This window comes from Podarcis gaigeae (genome assembly GCF_964106915.1).
Source record: "Podarcis gaigeae genome assembly, chromosome: 10".
In the NCBI taxonomy this organism is placed as follows: Eukaryota; Metazoa; Chordata; class Lepidosauria; order Squamata; family Lacertidae; genus Podarcis; species Podarcis gaigeae.
Window position 1 is genome coordinate 56,517,932 of NC_139686.1, and position 25,318 is coordinate 56,543,249.

Here is a 25,318-nt window from a genome sequence, read left to right on the forward strand (position 1 = left end):
ATAAAACAACGAATGCACATAAATATGGTTGACATTTGTACTGCGAAGCAAAACACTGCAATAATGTGTGATGACCTTTCACTTTAGGGGTCCATCGGGGCTAGCCTTGTTGGCCCAGCCGATGGGTCTAGGAACCATAAAGTTTGGCTTTGCCACTTCCTGCTTCACAGAAGCCAAGGAGAGTCTTTGCTTTTGTACCGACTGCCTGGGATGGGAGGTGACAGGGAGAAAGACAGGGGGGTCTTTCTGTGTTCACAGAAACCCCTCCCTCCAATCCACAACACCGAAGCTTTTGCAGCCTGGTGCCATTTTGAAAGAGGCACTCTCTGCCTCCATATGTTGTCAGTAGAGTCACCCCTATGACAGAAGGTCCTGGAAATGTTTCCTTTTGTGTGTGTGGTTAAAGTTAAATTTCTGGTCATCATCATCATCATTTTATTTGCATGGTCACCACTAATGACTGCATTTGTGGACCTCTTCTTCAACCCCTCCCTACTTTGACAGCAAATATTAAGAAAACCATCACCAAAATGCAGGCACATTTTAAAATCACGCACGGCAGAGTTAATGTAGTTTAACATTCTGACTACAACTGTCCTCCATCTCAGGTTGCCTTGGCCAGAAAGCCTTTATCTGACAATGCAAGGCATAGAAGAGCAATAGTAGGAGGCTAGTAGGACAAGGGACGAGCAAGAACATACATGGAGAAATTGATTCAGTGGCTTCTTACATCATTTTTTTTTGACTATGTTTCCCCTCCCTGCTCTTCCTCCTCAAAATCTGCAATAGCCACCCTGGAGCTGAAATCTGGCAAAAGCCTTCTTCCTGATCTTGTGAAACAGACATTTCAAGATGCTCGCTTACCTCTTGCCCGCCATCCAGGACACATAATTTAGCAGTCTGTTTCTTGGCATCAACCAGCACGTTGAACATCGTGCACACAGGAGAGGGAATGCGCAAGTCCGTAGATTTATTTGTCTTTTGCAGTTTGAGTTCAAAGGCAATTCTTGTTCTATTAATTAAAATGTGGGGATCGCAACAGAAAGGACTGTCAAAATTCTAAATAAATGAAGTGCAAAAACAAACCCAGGTTAAATGTACTAAGATAAAATTAATTTCAACTATGGAAAAACCAAAGTAGAAATGTTTAGGCACCTGCACGTAAAACAGTGGAATTCTCATTTTCACATATCTTATTAAAACTTTCCAGCCCCCTCAAGGTTAGATACTGCTTTGACTGAATAACAGCATGACAAAACATAACACAGATAAAACACATATCGCAGCAAATGCTTTCTGACAGATAAGCTTTCTGCACAATTTTTAAACTGGCAAAAACAGAATATAGACTGTCATGTAACATATTCAGGTACTTCTGACAATTCTTTTTAAATAAAAAGATATGCTGTTAAGAGTTCCAGTAAGTGTGACAGCTTTTTATAGTGGGGGCGGGGGAGAGTGTAATAATTGTTTTCTTCACTTTTGCACTTTCACTTACAAAAGCACTCGAAACACGGGTGGAATTCAGAAGTTAACTTGAGTGGTGAAGTCAAGAGCAGATGGATCTTAGAACTGCTTGCGCTATAAAGAACTAAGGGTCAGCGCACATATCACACAGCCAGCCTTACCAGAAAGGGATGTTAAAATCACTCCATGGTCAATCAGGTGGTTCTAAGAATACCTCGGTCCTGTATACCTGAAGGAGCGTCTCCACCCCCATCATTCAGCCCGGACACTGAGATCCAGCGCCGAGGGCCTTCTGGTGGTTCCCTCATTGCAAGAAGTGAGGTTACCGGAACCAGACAGAGGGCCTTCTTGGTAGTGGCGCCAGCCCTCTGGAACGCCCTCCGTTCAGATGTGAAGGAAATAAGTAGCTATCTTATCTATAAAAGACATCTGAAGGCAGCTCTGTTTAGGGAAGTTTTAAATATTTAATGCTGTATTGTTTTTAACACCCTATTGGAAGCCGCCCAGAGTGGCTGGGGAAACTCAGCCAGATGGGCGGGATATAAGTAATTAATAATAATAATAATAATAATAATAATAATAATAATACCCACATGAAAAGATGGGTCTGTGACAGCATTGTGAAAGAGGCCAGATCTGAAGAGTGAACCATCATGTCAATTGCCCACCATGCTTTACGAAGTGTTTTAAAGCCACCCCCATATGTTGGGTGAATCCAGGGGCATAGTGTGGGGGTGGGGGCTGTGGCCCTGGGCACACAATTTTTGAGCGAGCGCAAACCAGGCACTCCCATGCAGATTCCCCCAGTGTGGCTTGGCTCGGTGCTCCTCTCTGCCTGCCAAGGGTCATGTCAGCCAGCCAGGCTCCCCCCTACACAGGCGGGCACGTGGCCTCACTTTGCCCCTGTGGGGGTGGTGGTCAGTATGGTGGTGTCAGTGGCAAGAGCTCGGCTGATATGGCCCTGCCTGGAGCATGCCCCTCTCCTGGCATGCACGTCTGCACCCACCCCAGTGACTGAGGAGGAATAGTGGGAGCCGCTCCCCACTGTCCTGAACAGGACAGGAGGAGAGTATAGATTTAGAACAGTGGTTAGCAGAGGGGCATTGTCCAGAGGGGAAAAGCTGGGAAATACTGCGTGAGGAACAGATAGAAGAGGAAACACCAGCAGGCAGATTCAGTGTCCTTGGACAGCGTTCCTGACTCCCCTTCACCTAAGTAGACAGGCTTTGAAAGTGATAGAACAGAAAGCGCAGCTGCAGCAAGCTCCGATTACCTGACGTAGGAGTGATGTAGATTAGTTGGGATGGAGGGGGTGAACCTTTACTGGGAGCAACACCATTTCTAGAGGGATATGCATTCCTTTGTCTCTCGCTGTGATTAGAAACTAACTGGTAAGAACACTTCTTTCGTTTGATCTGCTTATTTACTGCCACCGGAAGAGGGATCTGATTCCCCTAAACCTGACACCCAGGCAACCAACAACCAATGCCATGCCGCTGGATTAATCCTGCCACTTTCACACAAGGCTACTCAACTCAAACATCCACAGGAGTCCCAGAAATGGTAGCATTTGTATGGTAATTTCTGAAATTGCCCACGTACCTTTTGACACATGCTTCTATCATATCACTGGCCATGAGTTTCAGCCTCTGTTCTAAGTGGTGGGCAAATTCCGGCTCTGGCCAATGAAGGTCAAAGACGAACATCTGCAGTGCGTCAAGTTTCCAGAAGAGATCTTCCGACGTTGCTGACCCGTTGCTACAACAACAAATCATTCAAGGCATTGTTTGAATTACAGCGCTAGAGAAAACAGAGCCCTCCCCTCTTTTAAGCACTGGAACTGGGTGTTTTTTTACAAGAACATAAAAGCAGTTCTGGCAACATTATCATTTTGTTATGCCTATTGGACTGTCCAGTATTCCAACAGTTTTATCTGATGTGTCACAAATTGTGCCTTGGTAGCACCAGCTAGAAACAGGGTCTTGCCAAGCAACAACTTGGCAGGAGGGTGCCATCTTGTAATGGGGTAGGAGAGCCAAAAACAATGCCAATATATTTCGCATCTGGCAACCAATGCACCTCTTGGGCTTCAAAGTACCAAAGTTCAGTTCTGCTCATCTTTGGGGGTTGGAGATGGAACCCAAAAATTCACAGGTCACATTAATTCAATAATTTAAAAAGATTTGCCAAGCCCCTAAGCCAGTATACACCAGGAGGCTTATGTTCATACAGTGGTACCTCAGGTTAAGAACTTAATTCATTCCGGAGGTCCGTTCTTAACCTGAAACTGTTCTTAACTGAGGTACCACTTTAGCTAATGGGGCCTCCCGCTGTCGCCACGCCACCACCACGCAATTTCTGTTCTCATCCTGAAGGAAAGTTCTTAACCCGAGGTACTATTTCTGGGTTAGCGGAGTCTGTAACCTGAAGCTTCTGTAACCTGAGGTACTACTGTACTTCTAGAGTTAATGCTAAATACATAACATCTGGTAAATGAATCACCATAGCCGCTAAAGGGTCCTGAAAATTTTGTCCCGGCCTTTTTAGATCCGTCTACCCATGCACTATCTAAAAAACAAAGGGGTGCATTGGTTGCAAAATGTGATTCCTTCCCCCCAGCTCTCCTACCCATTATTATGACTTAATGTACTTTCAGTGGTTTGGCTGCTTTGTTGCTACACAACTTAGACCCATGCACAGATTGCCTCTCCAAATTCTTTTATTATTATTATTATGTATTATTATTTTGACAAAGTAATAATAATAAATAAATAAGGACAAAAATGTGCACCTCACCACCGAGATAATTTCATTGTAACTATCCAACCCTCCAAAATTTCAACACCTCTTGTGATGGTTTGACCCCTTTCCGTTTTAACAGTACAAATTCTACAAACACCCTCCATATCTCCTTCAAAATCATTTAACCTGCCTATCCCATGTCTTACCTTAATGGCACATGTAAATTTATCATTAACAGCTATATCCTACACCTCTTTATACCATTCTTCCATTTTGTATTCTGCATGCCCCTTCCACTTCCTGGCTATAATAATTTGTGCAGCTGTCAATAAATTTGTGAGCAAGCCTGTGAACCTTCCACCCCATTGTAAATTGATAATAATGCTACCTCTGGGCTTTTGGTCAGCTCTAATACAGTGATTTCTGTTACCTCCTTAAACACCCTTTGCCAAAAAAGTTGTACATATTTACACCGCCTCTCCTAATTCTGTGCCCTATCTGCGAGCAGAGAAATTGGGAGGGGAAACCATTTAACTGAACCTTTTTCTAGGAAGAGGAGGAGAAATTCTCCAGCACTTTCTCCAGGGCGAAACTCATCATGGAACCAAGTCTGACTGACATAGTCAAGAAGCCAGATGAGAGTGATGGCCAGTGTGGTGTAGTAGTTAAGAGTGGTAGTCTCGTAATGTGGTGAACCGGGTTCGCGTCTCCGCTCCTCCACATGCAGCTGCTGGGTGACCCTGGGCCAGTCACACTTCTTTGAAGTCTCTCAGCCCCACTCACCTCACAGAGTGTTTGTTGTGGGGGAGGAAGGGAAAGGAGAATGTTAGCCGCTTTGAGACTCCTTAAAGGGAGTGAAAGGCGGGATATCAAATCCAAACTCCTCCTCCTCCTCCTCCTCCTCCTCCTCCTCCTCCTCCTCCTCCTCCTCCTCCTCTTCTTCTTCTTCTTCTTCTTCTTCTTCTTCTTCTTCTTCTTCCTTCCCTATGTCTTGAGAAGGGAGTGGCAGCAATGGTGGCAGGATGGGCAGTTTCTGCCAGCACATTGACCATGGCCACCTCCCTGCCCTTTGCAACCTGCAGTGAAGGTGGTGTCAGTATCAGTTCACTATTCACCTTGCATCTGGGCTTTAGAGAACTAACATGAAAAGGCCCAAAGAGCTACAGCTGTATCTGGGATGGATTCAGGTTCACGGAGACCCCTGGTTGAACCCCAAATTGTGCAGATTGTACATTACGTTCTGCCTGGGGTGCTTGTTTCTGGGAAAAAAAGTGGCTATGCAAGCTTTGAGGGTCATGTAAGGTCATGTAAAGGGACCCCTGACTGTTAATTCCAGTCGCAGACCACTCTGGGGTTGCGGCGCTCATCTCGCTTTACAGGCCAAGGGAGCCGGCGTTTGTCCGTGGACAGTTTTTCCGGGTCATGTGGCCAGCATGACTAAGCCGCTTCTGGTGCAACAGAACACCGAAACCAGAGCAGCGCATGGAAACGCCGTTTACCTTCCCGCTGGAGCGGTACTTATTTATCTATTTGCACTTTGATGTGCTTTTGAACTGCTAGGTTGGCAGGAGCTGGGATCGGACAACGGAAGCTCACCCAAACGTGGGGATTTGAACCGCCGACCTTCTGATCGGCAAGCCCTAGGCTCTGTGGTTTAGACCACAGCGCAATCCACTCCCTTGAGGATCATACCAGATTGAAAAATGTCTGCAAGGAAAAATCTGACACTTGTAATAAAAGTCTTGCATGGTATAATGTCTGTTACACCCAGTATTTGAATTTGGCCTGTACATTACACACACACCCTAAGATAAGGCAACCAAATTTATGGAAGGATAAAGGTTGAATAAGCCAAAAAAGTCAGCTTAATGTATGTCTGTGCTCTGTGATGATCAAATGTAGCTTCATCTGTAAAAGCAGAATTAAGCCAACCAATTTTTGTGTGATGTCCAATATTTTTAAAAAAGTATGTATCAGTTTCCCAACAGGCCTAATAAAAAAACGAAGAAATTATTTTCTCTCAAATGCTGTTAAAATAATCCTATGCATAACCATTTCCTGTTAGCCATTTAAACTGGGTTTCACCAATCAAAGCTACAATAGCCGCTGATTCATGAAATGTCAAAAACACCCAGTAATCAATGCCTCTTATGGTTTTTATGACACAAAGGCACAATAACTTTATTTGTTCTTTCATTTGGGAATTTGCGCAACAATATTCACAGAAGGATTTTTTTTTGGGGGGGGAGCTGATGGACACAGGAAGGAAAGCTGCAGCAACACAAAGAAATAATGTGCTCCTAGCAATGCAGCAATTTTGCCACTGGATATGTTTGGTTGCATGAATAAAATTCTCCCAGGGATAGGAGGCTTTGACACTGACAATGCTACAATAATCTATGGAAATGGTGCATAATTTATCTGCTCTGATCACGATGCAGATATCTGCAGTAGGACTTGTCTTTCCCTTTGGCACAAAGTTCTTGTAATTCAAACGTATGATAAATTGGCACTTTTCAAAAAGATTTTAATCTTTTGGCAACTGCTTTATATAAAGCAAGGGTGGATACGCTATTCTTATTCCCCCGGCACAGAATGAAACTGTTTGCATTTCAAAGTACTGCAACATTAACGTCACTGCGATCTGTGAAGGATCTCAACTACTGTACACAACAGTGGTGAAGAGAAGGGCTTGCTCTGTGTTGGCACCTATTTTATGAGATGATCTCCACTTGGAGATCAGGTGGGCATCAACAGTTGCGTGTTTCTGCCAGCAACTGAAAACGTACCTCTTCACCCAAGCTTCTCCTGGCTAACTCCTAGTATCTCTGGCTACTGCATAAATGACGCAGAAGTTTTACAGTTGTTTTACTGATACAGCTTTTATTGCTGTCCTGTTTGTTTCATTGTCCTGGCATAATAATGGGTGGAGGGCAGATCACTTCAATAAAGAAATAAGAGAAATCACAACTGTGTATAACTAAGGAGAGAATTATGCTTCTCTCCCTGGCTGGAGGAATATTCGTCTTTCTTATGCTTATGAACAAGGGTGCTGCTCCTACCACACTGCAGACACCGCAATTTTAGCTCACACTCCCAAGTGGTGACCTGTTGAGTTTTCCTCTGACATGTATCCCGTAGGAATGTTAGCTAGCCTTACAGGACCCGCTCACGTTCCTGAAAATTCAAAAACAAGCCTCACAGCCAAGCATAATTCAGTGTGCTTTTCATGTCTAGCCAAGCGGTCCTCTGTGTTGGCCTCTCAAGGGTCCAATCAAGCAGAATAGCGAAGCGTTTTGCTCTCTTAATACCTCCTCCACCTTAATCCACAATGCCCCAAATGTGCCATTAAAGAGACGGACCAGCAAAAACAAGCGAAAACAAAGTAATTATGTTCTTGGGGCTGTGCAATGATAGATAAGAACACACACTCCCTATTTCTAACCATACAAAGGGGGGGGGGGGTATCCATTTTATGTGAATGGAAAGGCCAGCGGACAAGCTATACCGTATGCAAACAACCCATACTTCTATTAAAAATAAAGCACATTAAGTAAAACATGTAACATTTGATTCTGGAGGAATCAGAGATACTACTTTTAATAGGTATAAATATATTTGGCAAACTATATTTAGTTCACCATAGCTGAGTACAGCTAGATGAATAGTGCAACCCTACTCAGAAGTAATAATAATAATAATAATAATAATAATAATATCTTATTATTTGTACCCCGCCCATCTGGCCGGGTTTCCCCAGCCACTCTGGGTGGCCTCCAACAAAGTTTATAAATACATCAAAATGTCACACATTAAAAGCTTCCCTGAACAGGGAATCCCCTCTTAGTTCAATAGGACTTACTCCTAGGTGTGTGTATATATATATATATATATATATATATGTGTGTGTGTGTGTGTGTGTGTGTGTGTGTGTGTGTTTCTAGATTCAGGTAGGTAGCTGTGTTGGTCTGACACAGTCAAAATAAATTTAAAAATTCAAAAAATCGTCCAGTAGCACCTTAGAGATCAACTAAGTTTGTTCTGGGTATGAGCTTTTGTGTAGTATCTGAAGAAGTGTGCATGTACATGAAAGCTTATACCCAGAAGAAACTTAGTAGGTCTCTAAGGTGCTACTGGATGATTTTTTAAAAATTTTTAAATTTATATATATGTGTGTATACATAGGAGGCAACTCCTAGGGGCTGTGGTCCCTTTGCCCCTCAATAAAATATCTGATGCCCCCCCAAAAGTTGGTAGACATTACCATTAATATGGTGTGTGTGCACCATGTCATGTGCTCAATTATGTGGGGCGGGGCTTACCTGTCCCTCAATATTTCATTCAAATTGGCACCCCTATGTGTGTGCATGTGTATGAATGACTGTAACCTAAAATGTACAGTAAATTGCGTCGAGCAATCTATACCTCTATAAAAGGTTCGCAATTTAATTTTTAGAATAGGAAGACTCTGCAAGGTTTAAAACATATAAGCTGTAAACCCGAAGACCAATAGAGATCAGCTGATATTCTGAGCAAGCAGTAACTTTTCAATTCTCCAGGATTTTTTAAAAGAATCCATTTTATTATTAGAGCCCAGTGGTAAAACACACTTGTTGCATGCCAAATATCCCTGGCAACTCTGGATCAGGGATGAGTGGGAACAGACCTAAGAAAAAGCTTTTACTAGCCAGAGACGGCAGACCAATGTTCTGACTCCTCCGTGTGAGGCAGTTTCTGTCGTTCATATTTTTAAGCTTCACAGACAAGCCACAGTTTGTTTTCGTCTCGATAAGGCACAGTTGCCCATCCTTTGACTTAGCTCCCTGTCAATGAGTGACAACACTCTCTGCATAATCCCAGCACCAGTGTCAAGCTCTGGCATTGTCAAGCACTTTGCTGGAGCCAACGTCACAGTAAAGGCCTGTTGCTAATCCCTGGAGCCTCTTGGCTCTGCTGCTCCTTCTCTTTGCTGTTGCTGACAATTCACCTGAGCTCTCTGAACAAGCAAGCAAGCGCCCTAGCAGTGAGAAGCACATAGAGAAGCCTCTGAGGCCTCTCCATGTCTTGCCTCCACTCTCTGGGAGGTGGTACAGCCTCGGCCCAGAAGGAGAGGCAAGAGAATGGGCACTGCCAATAGTGGCTTGGGGGGGGGGGGGGAGGCGCTGAAAGCACCTTGCCCAAAGGATCCCAATTCCAGATGACACCCAGGCTTTTTAGATACCGTATTTCCCTGTGTATTGGACAACGTTTTTTGACTCAGATGTCATGTCCGTTTCGGAGCACAATTCAAAGTGTTGGTGCTGACCTTTAAAGCCCTAAACGGCCTCGGTCCTGTATACCTGAAGGAGCATCTCCACCCTCATCATTCAGCCCGGACACCGAGGTCCAGCGCTGAGGGCCTTCTGGCGGTTCCCTCACTGCAAGAAGTGAGGTTACAGGGAAGCAGGCAGAGGGCCTTCTCGGTAGTGGCGCCTGCCCTGTGGAACGCCCTCCCAGCAGATGTCAAGGCAATAAACAACTATTTTACTTTTAAAAGACAACTGAAGGCGGTCCTGTTTAGGGAAGTTTTTAATGTCTGATGTTGTATTGTTTTTAATATTCATTTGGAAGCCATCCAGAGTGGCTGGGGAAACCCAGGCAGATGGGTGGGGTATAAATAATAAAAGAAAGAAAAAAGAAGCTGAGGTTGTCCAATACACAGATAGTGGCATGTGGGGGGGGGGGGGAGAGAAGCGGCGTGGTGCCAGCCAGTTAGTTGACGGGAGCACGGCTTCCCCCGATGCTGTAGCGAGCAGCGAGCAATCTGGGGGGTGTTTCCTGCCCGCAGCTGTGTGGGGAGAAGCTGCGCGCCGCCAGCCAGCTCGTTGGTGGGAGGGCAACTTCCCCCATGCCGCTGCACGCGGCAGGCACTCCCTGAGTCGTTTCCCATGTGCAGCAATACCGCGGGCGGTTGCGCTCCTGCCAGCCATCCAATTGGTGAGAACGCAAGCTCCTCCGGTGTCAACGCACGCGGGAAACGATCTAGGGCAGGGGTCTGCAACCTTTACAGCAAAAAGAGCCACTTGGACCCGTTTCCGAAGAAAAAAAAACTGGGCTCCGCAAAACTCGTCACTTTTTTATTATTTTTTTGTTTGACCCCTCAGAATTACTCCTCCTCATAGAAATAAACGTTAAATTAACAAGTTACCTTTTTGTGTGTGTGTGTGTTCTTCACTCCCCTTCAAAACAGTGACCAGCGTACATGCCCCTTACAATGTAGCGGGCGGGCGGGAAGGTGATGTCGGGACGGTGCGTGCCTAACGCACGCACCGCCCCATGCGACATCACAGCCAGTACAGCGCCCGCCACAGTGGGGAGTGTTGGGGCGCACAATGCACTTCCTCCCCTCGCTAGTATCCACCCCGGAGCCGCAGCAAAGGTGTAAAAGAGCCACATGCGGCTCCAGAGCCGCGGGTTGCAGACCCCTGATCTAGGGAGTGTTTCCTGCCTGCAGATGCATGGGGAGAGAGGCTCAACAACTTTGGGTCATCTCTCCTCATTTTCTTAAAACTGAGACCCCCCCCCAAATGGTGTGTGGGTGTCTTATACATGGGGGCGTCTTATAGATGGGAAAATACGGTAAATGAGGTTGGGGGGGTGGTACTTATTTTAATTTATTTTTAAGCAACGGAAAAGAAGATTATTTGGGAAATGTAGAACTGCATGCATGCCTAATATCTGCAGTTCTGGGGATTAGCTTTTCATCCTCTGGTTCCGACAGACACGTCCCCTGTCCCTCTTCTGGAGAAGGTCCTCCCTCAGGCTGACTAAGGCCGGTTCTATTCCAAAACCACATCTAAACCCAGAATGAAATGGGTCTTGAGATTCAGTTTCCTCCAAGAGTACCTGCACCACCACCCTCTTGAGCGACTTGCCCTCCAAAGGGGTATTAGCAACTGGGACGTATAGTTGGAACAAACTCCCCCTTGGTCTCCTAGAACATGCAGAGAACTGAAAAGGCCAGATGAGAGATTGGTTGTGCACAGAAAGCTCCCCTGGCAAGGAGGGGACTGAGGCAGCTGGGGGAAGGCAGGGACCTCCAGACCTCACAACTGCTTCATTGGGGCAATTGCTTCATTGGGAAGGGTTGCTGGGATCACTAGGCCTGCAATGTTTTGTGTTTTTTTTCAAAATTAACCACATGGACACTGTGCTTATTTTTATTGCTGACCTACTCTTGACTCCGGCTCCTGACAATAGGCCTCAAAAACTTAAACTGATCTCATGAAATAGGTCTCCGATGTGCCCTGGATGCCCCGGGCACTGTTTGAGCAGTGGCACACAGAAGGGCACTGAGGCAAGCGATGTTGTCTTCAAAGGGAACCTTGCAAAGTGGTCACAGTGAACTACTGGTGGTTCTAAGAATCGACTGGCACACCAAAAAAGCCTCAATGGAAAATCTACCTGTAGACGATCATGCACTCTACTGAGTGCCCAGTATTCCTCAAGAAAAGTTTCTCACCACTTGCATTCTAGAATCCATCTGGACAGCTTTGGTGTGGAGCACTCCTGTTTAGTGCTATTTTGGTTACACCTTTATTATTTATATGCCGCTCATCTGGCTGAGTTTCCCCAGCCACTCTGGGCGGCTTCCAATCGAATATTAAAAGCACAATACAGCATTAAACATAAAAAACTTCCCTAAACAGACTAATCACCTCTGAACATCGAAATAGAGATAAAAATACCTCGGGTTAAGTACTTAATTAGTTCCGGAGGTCTGTTCTTAACATGAAACTGTTCTTAACCTGAAGCACCACTTTAGCTAATGGGGCCTCCTACTGCCACCGCGCCACCGGAGCACGATTTCTGTTCTCATCCTGAAGCAAAGTTCTTAACCCAAGGTACTATTTCTGGGTTAGCGGAGTCTGTAACCTGAAGTGTATGTAACCAGAGGTACCACTGTAGAGGCAAGGCAGCAAAGAGTAATGGAACCAGAAATGGGCCATTGCTTGTAAATGTGCTATAAACTTTGATTTAGTACTAGTTATGAAAGCATTCCTAAAAATAACCATTTGTTTGCTGAATATATGTCATGGAGAGCCTTCCCCCTCCCCCCCCAAAAAAACCCCTCTCTCTGCTATACAGTGGTACGTCAGGTTACATACGCTTCAGGTTACAGAGGCTTCAGGTTACAGACTCTGCTAACCCAGAAATAGTACCTCGGGTTAAGAACTTTGTTTCAGGATGAGAACAGAAATCGTGTTCCGGCAGTGTGGCAGCAGCGGGAAGCCCCATTAGCTAAAGTGGTACCTCAGGTTAAGAACAGTTTCAGGTTAGGAACGGACCTCTGGAACGAATTAAGTACTTAACCCGAGGTACCACTGTAATGCTTAATTGAGAAGTTCTTCATTTAAACTACAAAAGCTCCTCTGAATCTGTTTTAAAAAACAACAACAGGGACGTAATCTCCGACAGCCAGTAGCTAATTAAGTGAGATTTGAACTCGATTAATTTTGGCAGTGTCCTATTACGAGGGAATCCAGAAAAGCCAGAGAAAAATAACGCAAACCAATTGCTGTTGCTGCTATTTTCAAAAATCTTTTAGCACATGCAGTGGATTAGTAATAACATGCCAAAACACAAAGAGCTATTGACATTAAAAAAAAAAAGCAACAACCCCACCATACTGAAGTACAATAATTTAAAGTGTTTCCACACTGCTTATTAACTAAATAGCAGCAATTATGTAATTAAGGGTGATGACTGCTAAATGTACCACAACAAACCTTTGCCTAGTTAATTGTAAGCTACTTCCTACTGAGATTTTACACACCAAAAAGCACAACCCAATGACATTCCATGCTTGGCTTTCAACCAAAAAGCTGCAATTTCCAACCAAATGATCACAAAACACCATGCAGTCCAAATACAGCTGTACATGACATCAGTAAGGCCGTGCAGAGCTGACACACACACTCAACGTTTAAAGATCAGTCAAGAATACACACGTGGAATCATATAAAGAAGCCATCCAGGTTGGCGTTGAAAAACTAGGTATCTGTGGAAGATTAAGAGGCAAACTTGGAACTTTTGGAAGAGCTACATTGGGAAGACTGTTGGTGATGGTCCTGCAGAGAAATAGACAACGTAGGAGCACAATAAAAATAGATTGTAAAAAGGAAAGCTGGAGGAGTAGGTGCAAACCAAATGGGGACCAAATTTGGCATAGGGCCTTCCGGAAACACTTACTTGACAGGCTGCCATGTTTCTTGTTCAAGACCTCTGTGAAGGGACTGGGCAATGGAGGACTCCATGAGATCAATGTAGCGGATGACCAAGGGAACAAAAATCTCCTGCAAGTGCTTGTGAAACTTTCCATTGCACAAAAGTGCTTGAAAAACAAACAGACAAAAAAAAAATAGGTTGCAATTATTTCCCTAGCTTTGGTTATGACAGGATTTAAAGATGACACTATGTGCTGACGGCATTCCGCCAGAGGTTACTTAAACACCTTAATTATAAATACTTGTGTTGTGAGGGAACCATAACAGCAATCTAATGTCACGTTTTGTGGTGTTTACTGCCATAGTTATTGATATTCTTCAATAAAAATGTGTGCAGCGTCATAAATACTGGTTTATTAGTGCTTTTAAAATTAACTAGATAATGTTGTTGTTGTTATCATCATCTACAATTATTAGTATACTGCAGGTCTCAGGGAAGTTGACAACATAAATACACAATACGAAAATACAAAACAAAAACAACCTCCATGTCCCCAACACATTTTAAAAGGGCATTGGATGTCAATCAGCCAAAGGCCTGGTTAAAGAGGAACATCTTCACCTGGCTCCTAAAGGTGTATTATGAAGGCACCAGGCGGACTTCCCTGGGGAAAGCATTCTACAAACAGGGAGTCACTGCAGAAAAGGCCCATTCTCATGATGGCACCCTCTGGACCTCTTTTGGAAGAGTCGCGAAAAGGAGCACCCCAGAAGATGATCTGAGGGTCCAGGTAGGTTCATACGGAGAGAGGAGGTCCTTAGGGTATAGCGGCCCTGAGTCATTTAAAGCTTTATAGGACAAAACCAGCACTTTGAATAGGGCCCAGAAACTAACTGGTAGCCAGTGCAGTCAAACCATCAGTGCTGAAACTGTCTTGCCTTGGTGAGCAACCTGGCTGCTGAATTCTGCACTAGCTGAGGTTTCCGAACCGTCTTCAGAGGCAGCCCTACGTATAATGTCTTGCAGTAATCTAACATCGAGGTTAAGGTAAAGGTAAAGGTACCCCTGCCCGTACGGGCCAGTCTTGACAGACTCTGGGGTTGTGCGCCCATCTCACTTAAGAGGCCAGGGGCCAGCGCTGTCCGGAGACACTTCCGGGTCACGTGGCCAGCGTGACAAAGCTGCATCTGGCGAGCCAGAGCCGCACACGGAAACGCCGTTTACCTTCCCGCTGGTAAGCGGTCCCTATTTATCTACTTGCACCCGGAGGTGCTTTCGAACTGCTAGGTTGGCAGGCGCTGGGACCGAGCAGCAGGAGCGCACCCCACCGCAGGGATTCGAACCGCTGACCTTTCGATCAGCAAGTCCTAGGCGCTGAGGCTTTAACCCACAGCGCCACCTGTGTCCCATAACATCGAGGTTACCAGAGCCTAAATAACAGTAATTAGGCTACCCCTGGGGGACTAGCAATGGAGATAAAGGTTTGTTCCACACAAGTACAGTGGTACCTCTGGATGCAAATGGGATCCGTTCCGGAGCCCCGTTCGCACCCTGAGCAGAACACAACCCGCATCTGCGCGGGTCGCAATTTGCCGCTTCTGCGCATGCACGTGACATCATTTTGAGCATCTGTGTATGCGTGAGCGGTGAAACCTGGAAGCAACCCGTTCCGTTACTTCTGGGTCGCTGCGGAATGCAACCTGAAAACGCTCAACTTGAAGCATATTTAACACGAGGTATGACTGTATTTCCACTTATGCAGTGAACTTCCCTCCCTTCCCTTCTCCCCACGTGTCCTGACACACCCCAATCTGCTCCGAAGAGTTGAGCGACAATCTGGGAGGCATTCAGGGCGAGGAAAGGGAAGGGAGGTTCTGTTGCACAAGCGGAAGTCCTTAAGCAAACTGGGTGACTTAGGGATATAATCCTATTCACACAGGATTCGATCCAGAAAGACCCTGTTTGCACATGCTTTTGATTCGCCTGCTTGGAGGTGAACACGTTTTGGATCAGGAGATCTGGCATAAGCTAACGCCATTTACAATTCATATGTTAAAAAATGAACTGAAGCGCTTCCTAATTTGCCAACTGCCTTGTTGAGGCCGTGATCCTGTGCAGACTGATTTGAATGCACGCCCCACTGAACTCAATGGAACCTCTAGTGAGTGTCGACAGGATTGCGCCCCAAGTGCATTTTCCTATGTGGAGCTGCAAGTTGTTGTTCTTGTTATTAATATTAATATTATTTGAATTTATATACTGACCTATACCTGGAGGTCTTAGGGCGGTTCACAAAAAAAAATCACAGTATATAAAATAAAAATAAAAGCAACAACCCAATAATACCCCCCCCCCCAAAGAGCCACATTTTAAAAAGGTATGGGGATGTTGATTAGGTCAACCAAAGACCTAGTTTTTGTTTTTTGTTTATTAAAGATTTTCTTGTTTTACAGAAGTATGTGTAATGTCTCTCGTATTTTTTCCATGTAACATTTTTACAAATCAGTTTCATTTGTTGAGACATTTGGGGGGGAAGGGTGGAGGGGGGGGAAGATGGGGGGTGGGGTCGGGTGGCGATGTTTCTATTTTGCTTAATGTATGTAGGGTTTGGTGTCAGCGTTGCTCGTGCTGTTCATTTGTGCTTCTTTGGTGGTGAGAGAGGTTGGGGTTGGCCTAGGGTGTGGTTGTTTGTTTGTGATCGGCTGTGGTGATTTTTGTTTTTGTGTGTGAGTGGGGTGGGTGGTTGTTTTGGATCAGGTTAGCCATATTGATTTGTATGCTGTTGGTGGATTATTGTCATGGTTTTGTTGGGCTATGATAAAGGGGAGCCATACCGGGGTAAAGGCGTCTTCTTCTGTTTGTCCCCATGTCAGTTTCAGCTTATTGGTTAATTTTTCTAGTAGGGCTGTTTCCCATAGTACTTAACCAAAGGCCTAGTAAAAAGGAATGTTTTTGCCTGGCGCCTAAAGGCATATAATGAAGGTGCCAGGTGAACGTCCCTGGGGAGAGCATTCCATAAACCAGGAGCCACTGCAGAGAAGGCCCCGTTCTCGTGTTGCCACCCTCCAGACCTCTCGAATGAGGGCCTCAGAAGATGATCTCAGGGTCCGAGTAGGTTGCTCTCACCTGCCAACCTGATATGGATATTGGGCTGCAGGTGAAGCCTGAGCGACTCATTCCTAGTAGGGACTTATATCCCCCTGTGTTTCCTTCACATTAACAGCGTTTGTTATTGAATAACATCTCAGAAAGAAACACAGTTTAAAAAAAAAAAAGCAAAGCAGCAAAGCCAAGCTTCAGCCACCGTAAACATATTTTTGCACTTAGGTTCATTAAAGCCATCAGGGCAAAGAAAACCATCTCCCAAAGCACCCACATTAGACCCAGTACACCTGCTCTCTAGACACCACGGACTGTTGTTCTTATTACATGTCTTTTAAATGCCAGCAACTATCCATCGTTTCTCCCCACTACGCTGCTGTGCTCCACACCTTTCCCTCTGCAACCTCTCATTCCCAACCTCACCTTGATCTCTCCCCACTATTCTCAGCTCCGCAGCTTCTATGGACCTTGATCCGAGACCTGAGGGGAACACAGCTCCGACTGCATAATGTACACGCAGACTTGCTCCCCCTCCATTAGCTCTTGTGGTTTTTTTTGTAGATTGTTGTACTATGCCATGGGTAGGCAAACTAAGGCCCGGGGGCCGGATCCGGCCCAATCGCTTCTAAATCCCACAGACAGTCCAGGAATCAGCATGTTTTTACATGAGTAGAATGTGTCCTTTTAATTAAAATGCATCTATGGGTTATTTGTGGGGCCTGCCTGGTGTTTCTACATGAGTAGAATGTGTGCTTTTATTTAAAATGCATCTCTGGGTTATTTGTGGGGCATAGGAATTCGTTCGTTATTTTCCCTTCAAAATATAGTCCGGCCCCCCACAAGGTCTGACAGACAGTGGACTGGCCCCATGCTGAAAAAGTTTGCTGATCCCTCTGCCATGCTATGGCTCCTTATGAGCATATTGGTAGGAATCTGCATCAGCCTGAGGATACATTTCCATGGGCTTATTTATGTTCCAATTTTGGGGAACCCAAATGGCGTTTCCGTGTGCTGCTCTGGTTCGCCAGAAGCGGCTTAGTCATGCTGGCCACATGACCCGGAAGCTGTACGCCGGCTCCCTCGGCCAATAAAGCGAGATGAGAGCCGCAACCCCAGAGTCAGTCACGACTGGACCTAATGGTCAGGAGTCCCTTTACCTTTTTTTAAAGCCCCGCAAAAAGGTCAAGCTGAGAAGGCAGCCTGTCTGTACGGACGCTCGGAATGAAGACTTGCTAACACACATTCTTCCCTGTAGCATGTTAGAAAACAACAACCCACACTTTCATCTCAGTTTTATGTTCCGAAAAGGAAGCTTCGGCACTGTGTGCTTAATAATAATAATAATAATAATAATAATAATAATAATAATAATAATTTGTACCCCGCCCATCAGGCTGGGGTTTCCCCAGAATCTCTGGGTGGCTCCCAACAGAATATTAAAACACAATAACACTTAAAAAGCTTCCCTAAACAGGGCTGACTTCAGATGCGTTCTAAAAGCCAGATAGTTGTTTATCTCCTTGACATCTGATGGGAGGGCGTTCCACAGGGTGGGTGCCACTACTGAGAAGGCCCTCTGCCTGGTTCCCTGTAACCTCACTTCTCAACTCTCAGAACCATTTGAAAACCAAGGCGCAGCTTCCAATTGGCTGCAGGAGCTTCCTGTACTCAATCGGAAGCTGCGGAAGCCACGTCAGATGTTCAGCTTCCAAAAAACATTCACAAACTGGAACACTCACTTCCAGGTTTGCGGCGTTCAAGAGCCAATTTGTTCGGGAGCCAAGCCATTTGACAACCAAGGTACCACTGTACTTCATTACTCAGCAATCCTTATAACCACCAATAAGTTAGTAAAGAGAGGTTGCCCCGTCTATTCATGGCTCACCAGAGATTTGAACCAAGTATTTCCTGGCAGTGGCATAGCGTGGGGGGTGCAGGGGGGGCCGGCCGCACCGGGCGTAACATCTGGGGGTTAGGGTTAGGGGGCGCAAATCCATGGGTTAGGGGGCACGGGTTAGGGGGCGCAAATTACTTGCCTTGCCCCGGGTGCTGACAACCCACGCTACGCCACTGTTTCCTGCCTCATTCCATCACAGCAGCTAAAGTGGTCCCTAAAGATCAAATCACCAGCCAGTGTCACAAATAGCAAAATGATACCATTTTGGGGGGGGTATGGTATGAGGAAGCTGCCACCATGAGCATATCAAACAGAAGTGGATTGAATTATCAAATGGATTTATGGGCCTATTTATATAGATTTGCATAGGAATAGCAACATTAACACTCACTGGGATTTCCATCTAAATGTATGCAGATTTCTTACAGATGATGATATGCCGACATGGATTTAACACTAAGTAGACAGATGTGCATCAGAGTGTGAGGTTTAGCATCACTCCATATGGTCCAGTGGGAAGGATGAATATATGGCAACATATTATGCAAATTCCACCTCCACTCATTAAACATGGTAACGCTGAAGATAAGCATTTTAATGCTTGACCTTCATTCAAACTTGAGTTTCTACGTAGTGGTAGATCTTAAGTACTTGACCTTTAGTCAAATATGGCTTTTTACTGAAGTCAAGGGCATACCTTCCAAATTACTTCATCCAATTTCAGTGTATATCTTATAAAACAACCCCAGTCCTTCAAATTGAGCAAAAGAAAATTACAGCCCGACAAACTTTCATTGATATTTTGGCCTCTAACCCATTAGGTAAATATACACACATGCAGTAAGCACAAACAGTCTTCTGAAGCTATCTTAGAAATGATGGCATTTTAGGTGCCAGGGACAAAGTCGGTATATAGAGAAGAATCACGTGGTATAGAAGACGGAAGCAATTCAAGGTTTTCTTAATTATATTATATTGTTTTAATTAGTGTTTTTATAGTTGTTCTGATTTTAAGTGGAGTGCCCTATCTGGGTGGATGGAGCAGCCAAGTAATTTCGTTGTCCCTGAGAGGGGGCAATGACAATAAAGATATTATTATTATTATTATTATTATTATTATTATTATTATTATTATTATTATTATTATTTCTGCATTATTTGAAAGAGAGGGCCACCTATCAAATGGTTGCAATTCCACGGGAAATGAATTAGCTTCTCATCCAAGGAATTTATAATATGGCACTGTGGTTATATACATGTGATAACAACACTACATCTGTTTCATTAAATAATCAAAAGGTTAAAATAATACTTAAAATGTTGGCAGGGTACTCATATCAGGTGTATCTGGAAACCATCTGCAGTTTCACAGATTTTGAGTTGACGGAAAGCTCTTGAGATAGTACAACATGCAGGTGTCAACCCTTCACGTTTCAAAGGCTGAAGATTAACTTCATCTACAATATGGGGACCTAACAGTTCTGCATTTCAAAAGAAACCCGAAAAATCATCTCTGATACTGGCCTCACCGAGAGAATAACCCAGTGGGATTTCCACCTCTTCATTTCCTAATGAGCTTTTTGATAATGAGAGGTAACTTTAACAGTCACTATGGGCTCTATTATGGCTAATTTGACTCCACTTCACTCTCCTTGTTAATTACGAACACTAGCCTTTTTATCCTCATGAGAACACACTCAAGGGTTTTTTTTGGGGGGGGGGTCCATCTTTTTAAAATTTATGTGGGGCTCTTTTTAAAGAGTTGGATGTCTTCAGCAATAGATTTATACCTAGCAGTTCAGCCACAAATATTTATTAGTCGTTACATGAAGACTCTTTGTGACACCAGTCCCACAAGTATAGGGTATTCTGTCCGATGGTCTTAATAGGCTAACTCTGTGAAAAGTCTGCGTATTACAGACAAACTACATAGAATAGTGTATTTTATCTAAGTGTCAATTCCTTTTAGAATAATTATTTGTAATCTGCTTCCATTTCTAGAGACATAAGGGTTACTAGGAACTAGCGGGTTTGCTGATGGAAAAAATGTATTATTTTCTACAATTCCACTCCCCCCTTTAGGTATCTTATTTACAACTCACAAAAGCTTTCAGGTGGCATAAATGGGATTCCGAAATGGTTCTCCTTGCCAGAAAGGATCATGTTCTCTATCTCTCAGTTAGAACAAGGGTGGAAAATGACACACAACTGTTAAAAAACACTTCCCCAATCTGCTTTTTGTTGCTATTAACTCACCCCTCCCCAACATATCAGGGCTATTAGGTCTTTTAAAATGCCAGTGCCTTTGAGTTCCCTCAGTAGCGTTTCATAACGTTGTTCATAATTACTTCATAATGAAAACGCATTTTCTGTCGTTTAAATGAATTGTCTTCCTCCCTTGAAAGCTTCCCCCCAATAATTATTTGAAGTAATTACATATTTAATTGACTGATGGGGAAAAAAGAATGTAAATCCAAGTCTTCCAGTTATCCATTTCTGGAGAGTCTGTGAGATGATCAGTACTGGTTGGTCAATGGTCTATGAAAAATCTTGCAGAATTATTTTATTACTTATTCAATATTAAATTATTAAATACAACCATTCACAATAAAGGAGAGGAACCCTAAATGGTTGCATTCCATCTTGAACTATGTTCTAAAATGCAAAAAAAAAAAAAACAAACAACCCACATATCTACATTTTTGTTTCAAAGAAACCAACGTTTATCTCCCCTTGATTCTCCATAAAATACATTATCTCGGCATGCCCTGTTTTCAGATACCATTCCAAAATAAAAGGAACCCTTTTCAATTTACGGTACTTGCAATACAGATATTGGCTGCAGGAAGTAAATTCTAAGTCAGCTGTGAAAATCAGTCTCTATCACTATATCATTCAGGTGTCCAGCAAATAAAACAACACCATTAGAGGATAATTTGATAAAGGAAAAAAATAATTCAATTTGAAGCCGGAAATGGCAGCAGAAAGCTGGAGAGTCCTTCTGGACGTCAGTGAGGGCAGAGGAAGCCCAGAAGAGATTGGCGGTGCAGTAGGGATTGTTTATGCTGCTCAGCCTCCCCGCCTAACAGCTGATGTGCAGAAGTTGTACAGCTGCTGCTGCTCTCCTGCACATCCTTCAGCCTCCCGCCAGCCCCAGAGCTTCAATTCTAGTTGTGGATATTTTTGAGTGCACTATTTTTGGTCTAGATTAGGAGCGTGCAGCAGAGAGAGCATTTAAGGAGTGTTTAGAGGGAGGTCCCCACTTCATGCGATTTCACTTACGCACGCGGGGGCCAGAAACGTAACCCCCGCCGGGTAAGGGGGGCCACCTATATAAGTAAAGATTTTGAAATGAATCGTTGTGAAGTGCAACATGGAAATATGCACGAGAGAGACATAGGCTTCATTTTTATGCCAAGGAGATCTGCCTGCTAAAATTTCTCCTGTGGAACACAGTGGTACCTCGGTTTTCGAACGTAATCCGTTCCAGATGCAGTGGCGTAGCGTGGGGGTGCAGGGGTGGGCCGGCCGCACCGGGCACAACATCTGGGGGGTAGGGTTAGGGGGCGCAAATCCACAGGTTAGGCGTTGCAAATTACTTGCCTTGCCCCGGGTGCTGACAACCCACGCTACGCCACTGTCCAGAAGACCGTTTGAGTTCTGAAAACTCAACACAGAAAACTGAGTACAATAGGGAAACTCAAAACAGAAGCCACACAGCATGTTCGACTTCCAAAAAGTGTTCAAAACCAAAGCATTTACATCCAGGTTTATGGCTTTCAAGTTTTGAAACGTTAGTCAACAGAGACATTCAAAAACAGACGTACCACTGTATTCAATTCTGAATTTCTAGGGCAAGAAGAGATTTTTAGCCTTTCTGCAGCTCACATGCATCTGTTCTGCAGCACATAGCAGAACCAGAGCATGATTCTCTAACAGGGGATGTCCCAGGAATTATGATACCCCGTTCGGCAAGAAAACTGTTAGAGCCACTCTGCATAGATATCTTATTAGCTTTTGCTAATTTAATATAACGGCTGTGTCCTGATATCTAATTTAGTATATCCATAATTGGCTGACAGCTGTCTTGCAGCCCACACCTATGCATGTTTACTCTAAAGGAAGTCCATTGAGTCCACTAGGGCTTACTCCCATGTACCAGCACACAGGGTCACAACTTACACAAATGTGAAACGGCTAGGGTTAAATGAAATACATACGTTTACATAGATTTACACGATCTAGGCCAGCTCTGAACACTCGAAAGGCAAAATAATTCATAGCTGCAACTGATGTTATGATAGAACTAAACTGTTAAAAAAAAGCTTACGGTCATTTCGTAGGAAGTTGTTAAGTAACTGGAAAAGAGGAAAAGTATCCCAGGAGTCCTGTGGCTGTGCTTCCAGTGCGGAATCCATGTCAACCGTAAACAGAGACCAAAATTTCTCCCCATGTTCAGCCAGCAAATCTGGCCACCAAGCAAAGGCCTGCATCACAAGTGAGACACAATTTTAATTAAAAGGGAGTAGGAAGATAAATCAAATTTCCACACACACACACAAAATACGATGAAACACACTAACGTGCATTTTTATGAAGAAATGGCAAGTTGTGTACACTCTGCTTAGGGAAAAAACACTGCATTAAGGAAAGTCATATTCTGCGTTGTATATTACTTATGTGAAGAAGGAAGAGAGTATACCATATTTTTCTGTCTATTAGATGTGGTTTTTTTACTCAAAAATCATGTCAAAAAACTGGGGTCGTCCTATACACGGATAGTGGCATGGGGGGGGGGAAAGCTGTGGGCCGCCAGCCATCTGGTTGGTGGGCGCGCAACTCCTCCCCATGCCGCGCACACTCTAGGGAGCGTGTCCCGCAGCGGCATGGCATTTTCTTTAAATTTAGTCCCCCAAAATAGGGGGTGTCATATAAATGGAGGCATCTAATACACGGGAAAATACGGTATATTTCATTGAGGGCAGAAATGTTTCATTGGTTAAAAGCATTATGAGTAACGGCTTATGAAACTGATGGACTAAGCTGAAATGGCGAAATTAACTGCCCAACTAAGAGGGCATAATGATAAAGAAGGAATGGAGAACATTGATGGGATTATCTATCAAAGGAGGCATAGGCAAACGCGGCCCTCTAGATGTTTTGGGACTACAACTCCCATCATCCCTAGCTAACAGGACCAGTGGTCAGGGATGATGGGTGTTGTAGTCCCAAAACATCTGGAGGGCCGAGTTTGCCTATGCCTGTACCAAAGTATTACCCATACATGAAGTTGTGGGCAGGCTTTGAAAGAATAAGTAGTGGATTATTGAAAGAACTAACGATAGTGAAGTTTAGATAATAAAAACACATGTATTGTAAACTAGTTAATAAAGAGAAGTACAAAACAAAAATCAGGAAAGGAAGGGGGGAAGTCAAGAAGAAATTTATACTGAAAAAAATTGTGTATGACGATAGATGTTTTGGAATATTTTTGAAGAATTAATAAAAAAGCAGATTTTTTAAAATCTTAAAATTATTGTTGATACAATAAAAACTACAGACGGTAAAGGCCGCCTTAAAAGCATATTCTGGTGGAAAATGCATCATATTACGGGAAATTGCTTGCAAAAGTGTGTATATTAAGCAAATAAAATGTACAACTTGGGAGAACTTCAAACTAAAATGCTGATGAATTTTCACAAGGCCTTTTTTTTTATAGTCAAACTGATGGAGAAATGCAGAGACCCAAACTTCTACTGGAAAATGGAAAAACAGAGAAAAACTGAAATGGTCAGAATGGCCCGTCTCTAGCCACCACATAATGAATGTTTGTTTGTTCCTAAAGTGGCTTTTACGAGACTGTTTTAATGTGTAGGTTGACTCTGAAAATGAGATGTAGATGCACACTAGCTCCACGAACTTCTGAATGCAGAAGACCTTCTCTCTGGTTCAATTCTTGACATGTCCAGCTAGGGCTGGAAAACTCTGTTGCCAGATTCTAGAGCAGGCATAGGCAAACTCGGCCCTCCAGATGTTTTGAGACTACAATTCCCACCATCCCTGACCGCTGGTCCTACTAGCTAGGGATGATGGGAGTTGTAGTCCCAAAACATCTGGAGGGCTGAGTTTGCCTGTGCCTGTTCTAGAGAGTCATTGCCCATCAATGGAGACAATAATGACCTAGATTATAGAATCATAGAACTGTAGTGTTGGAAGGGACCACAAGGGTCAACGTAGTCCAACTGCCTGAAATGCAGAAATCTTTTGCCCAGCATGGGGCCTGAATCCACAACCCTGAGAGTAAGAGTCTCCTAATCAAACAAGGAATGTTGGAAATGTAAGGAAAAGGAGGGGACTGGAGTAAATTTGTACAATAGATGAGAGAACACTGTAAACATTTGAGAACGTTTGCAGGTTTGAGTTAAAATATTTTGCAATGTTAATTTTTGGAACCTCTTTACCATTATTAAGGTAAATTTTATAAGCATGAAAGAAGGTAAATACAGAGGTACCTCTGGTTACGTACTTAATTCGTTCTGGAGGTCTGTTCTTAACCTGAAACTGTTCTTAACCTGAAGCACCACTTTAGCTAATGGGGCCTCCTGCTGCTGCCGCCGCGCTGCTGCTACGCAATTTGTGTTCTCATCCTGAAGCAAAGTTCTTAACCCGAGGTAATATTCCTGGGTTAGCGGCGTCTGTAACCTGAAGTGTATGTAACCTGAAGCGTATGTAACCCGAGGTACCACTGTAGGTTGATATAGAAATGTTAAGTTGTAAGTGAATATTTATGAAAGCCAAGCAGTGGGAGGGGGGAAGTCGAGGCTCAGTTTGAACAAGGCTATAGGTGACGTTATGATTCTAACAGATTGTAATTATGGTAAAAATTATGTAAACTCAATAAAA

The 25,318-nt window shown here is 44.0% G+C and overlaps 1 protein-coding gene across 18 annotated transcripts in view; it reads right to left on the bottom strand.

Annotated features, from left to right (window-relative positions):
• The window catches only part of CADPS2 (calcium dependent secretion activator 2), a 333,758-nt gene that overhangs the window by 49,881 nt on the left and 258,559 nt on the right, over positions 1-25,318 (bottom strand). For 7 of the 18 annotated variants that reach the window (XM_083698932.1, XM_083698931.1, XM_083698929.1 and 4 more), the window contains 5 exons: positions 22,746-22,902; positions 13,441-13,582; positions 13,200-13,319; positions 3,070-3,225; positions 865-1,012 (listed from right to left, as the gene is read on the bottom strand). In XM_083698932.1, the coding sequence (XP_083555058.1) occupies positions 865-1,012; positions 3,070-3,225; positions 13,200-13,319; positions 13,441-13,582; positions 22,746-22,902 (723 nt within the window). Of the gene's footprint in view, positions 1-856; positions 1,013-3,069; positions 3,226-13,199; positions 13,320-13,440; positions 13,583-22,745; positions 22,903-25,318 lie in introns of all 18 variants that reach the window. The other 11 variants (XM_083698926.1, XM_083698924.1, XM_083698925.1 and 8 more) reach the window with 3 other exon arrangements.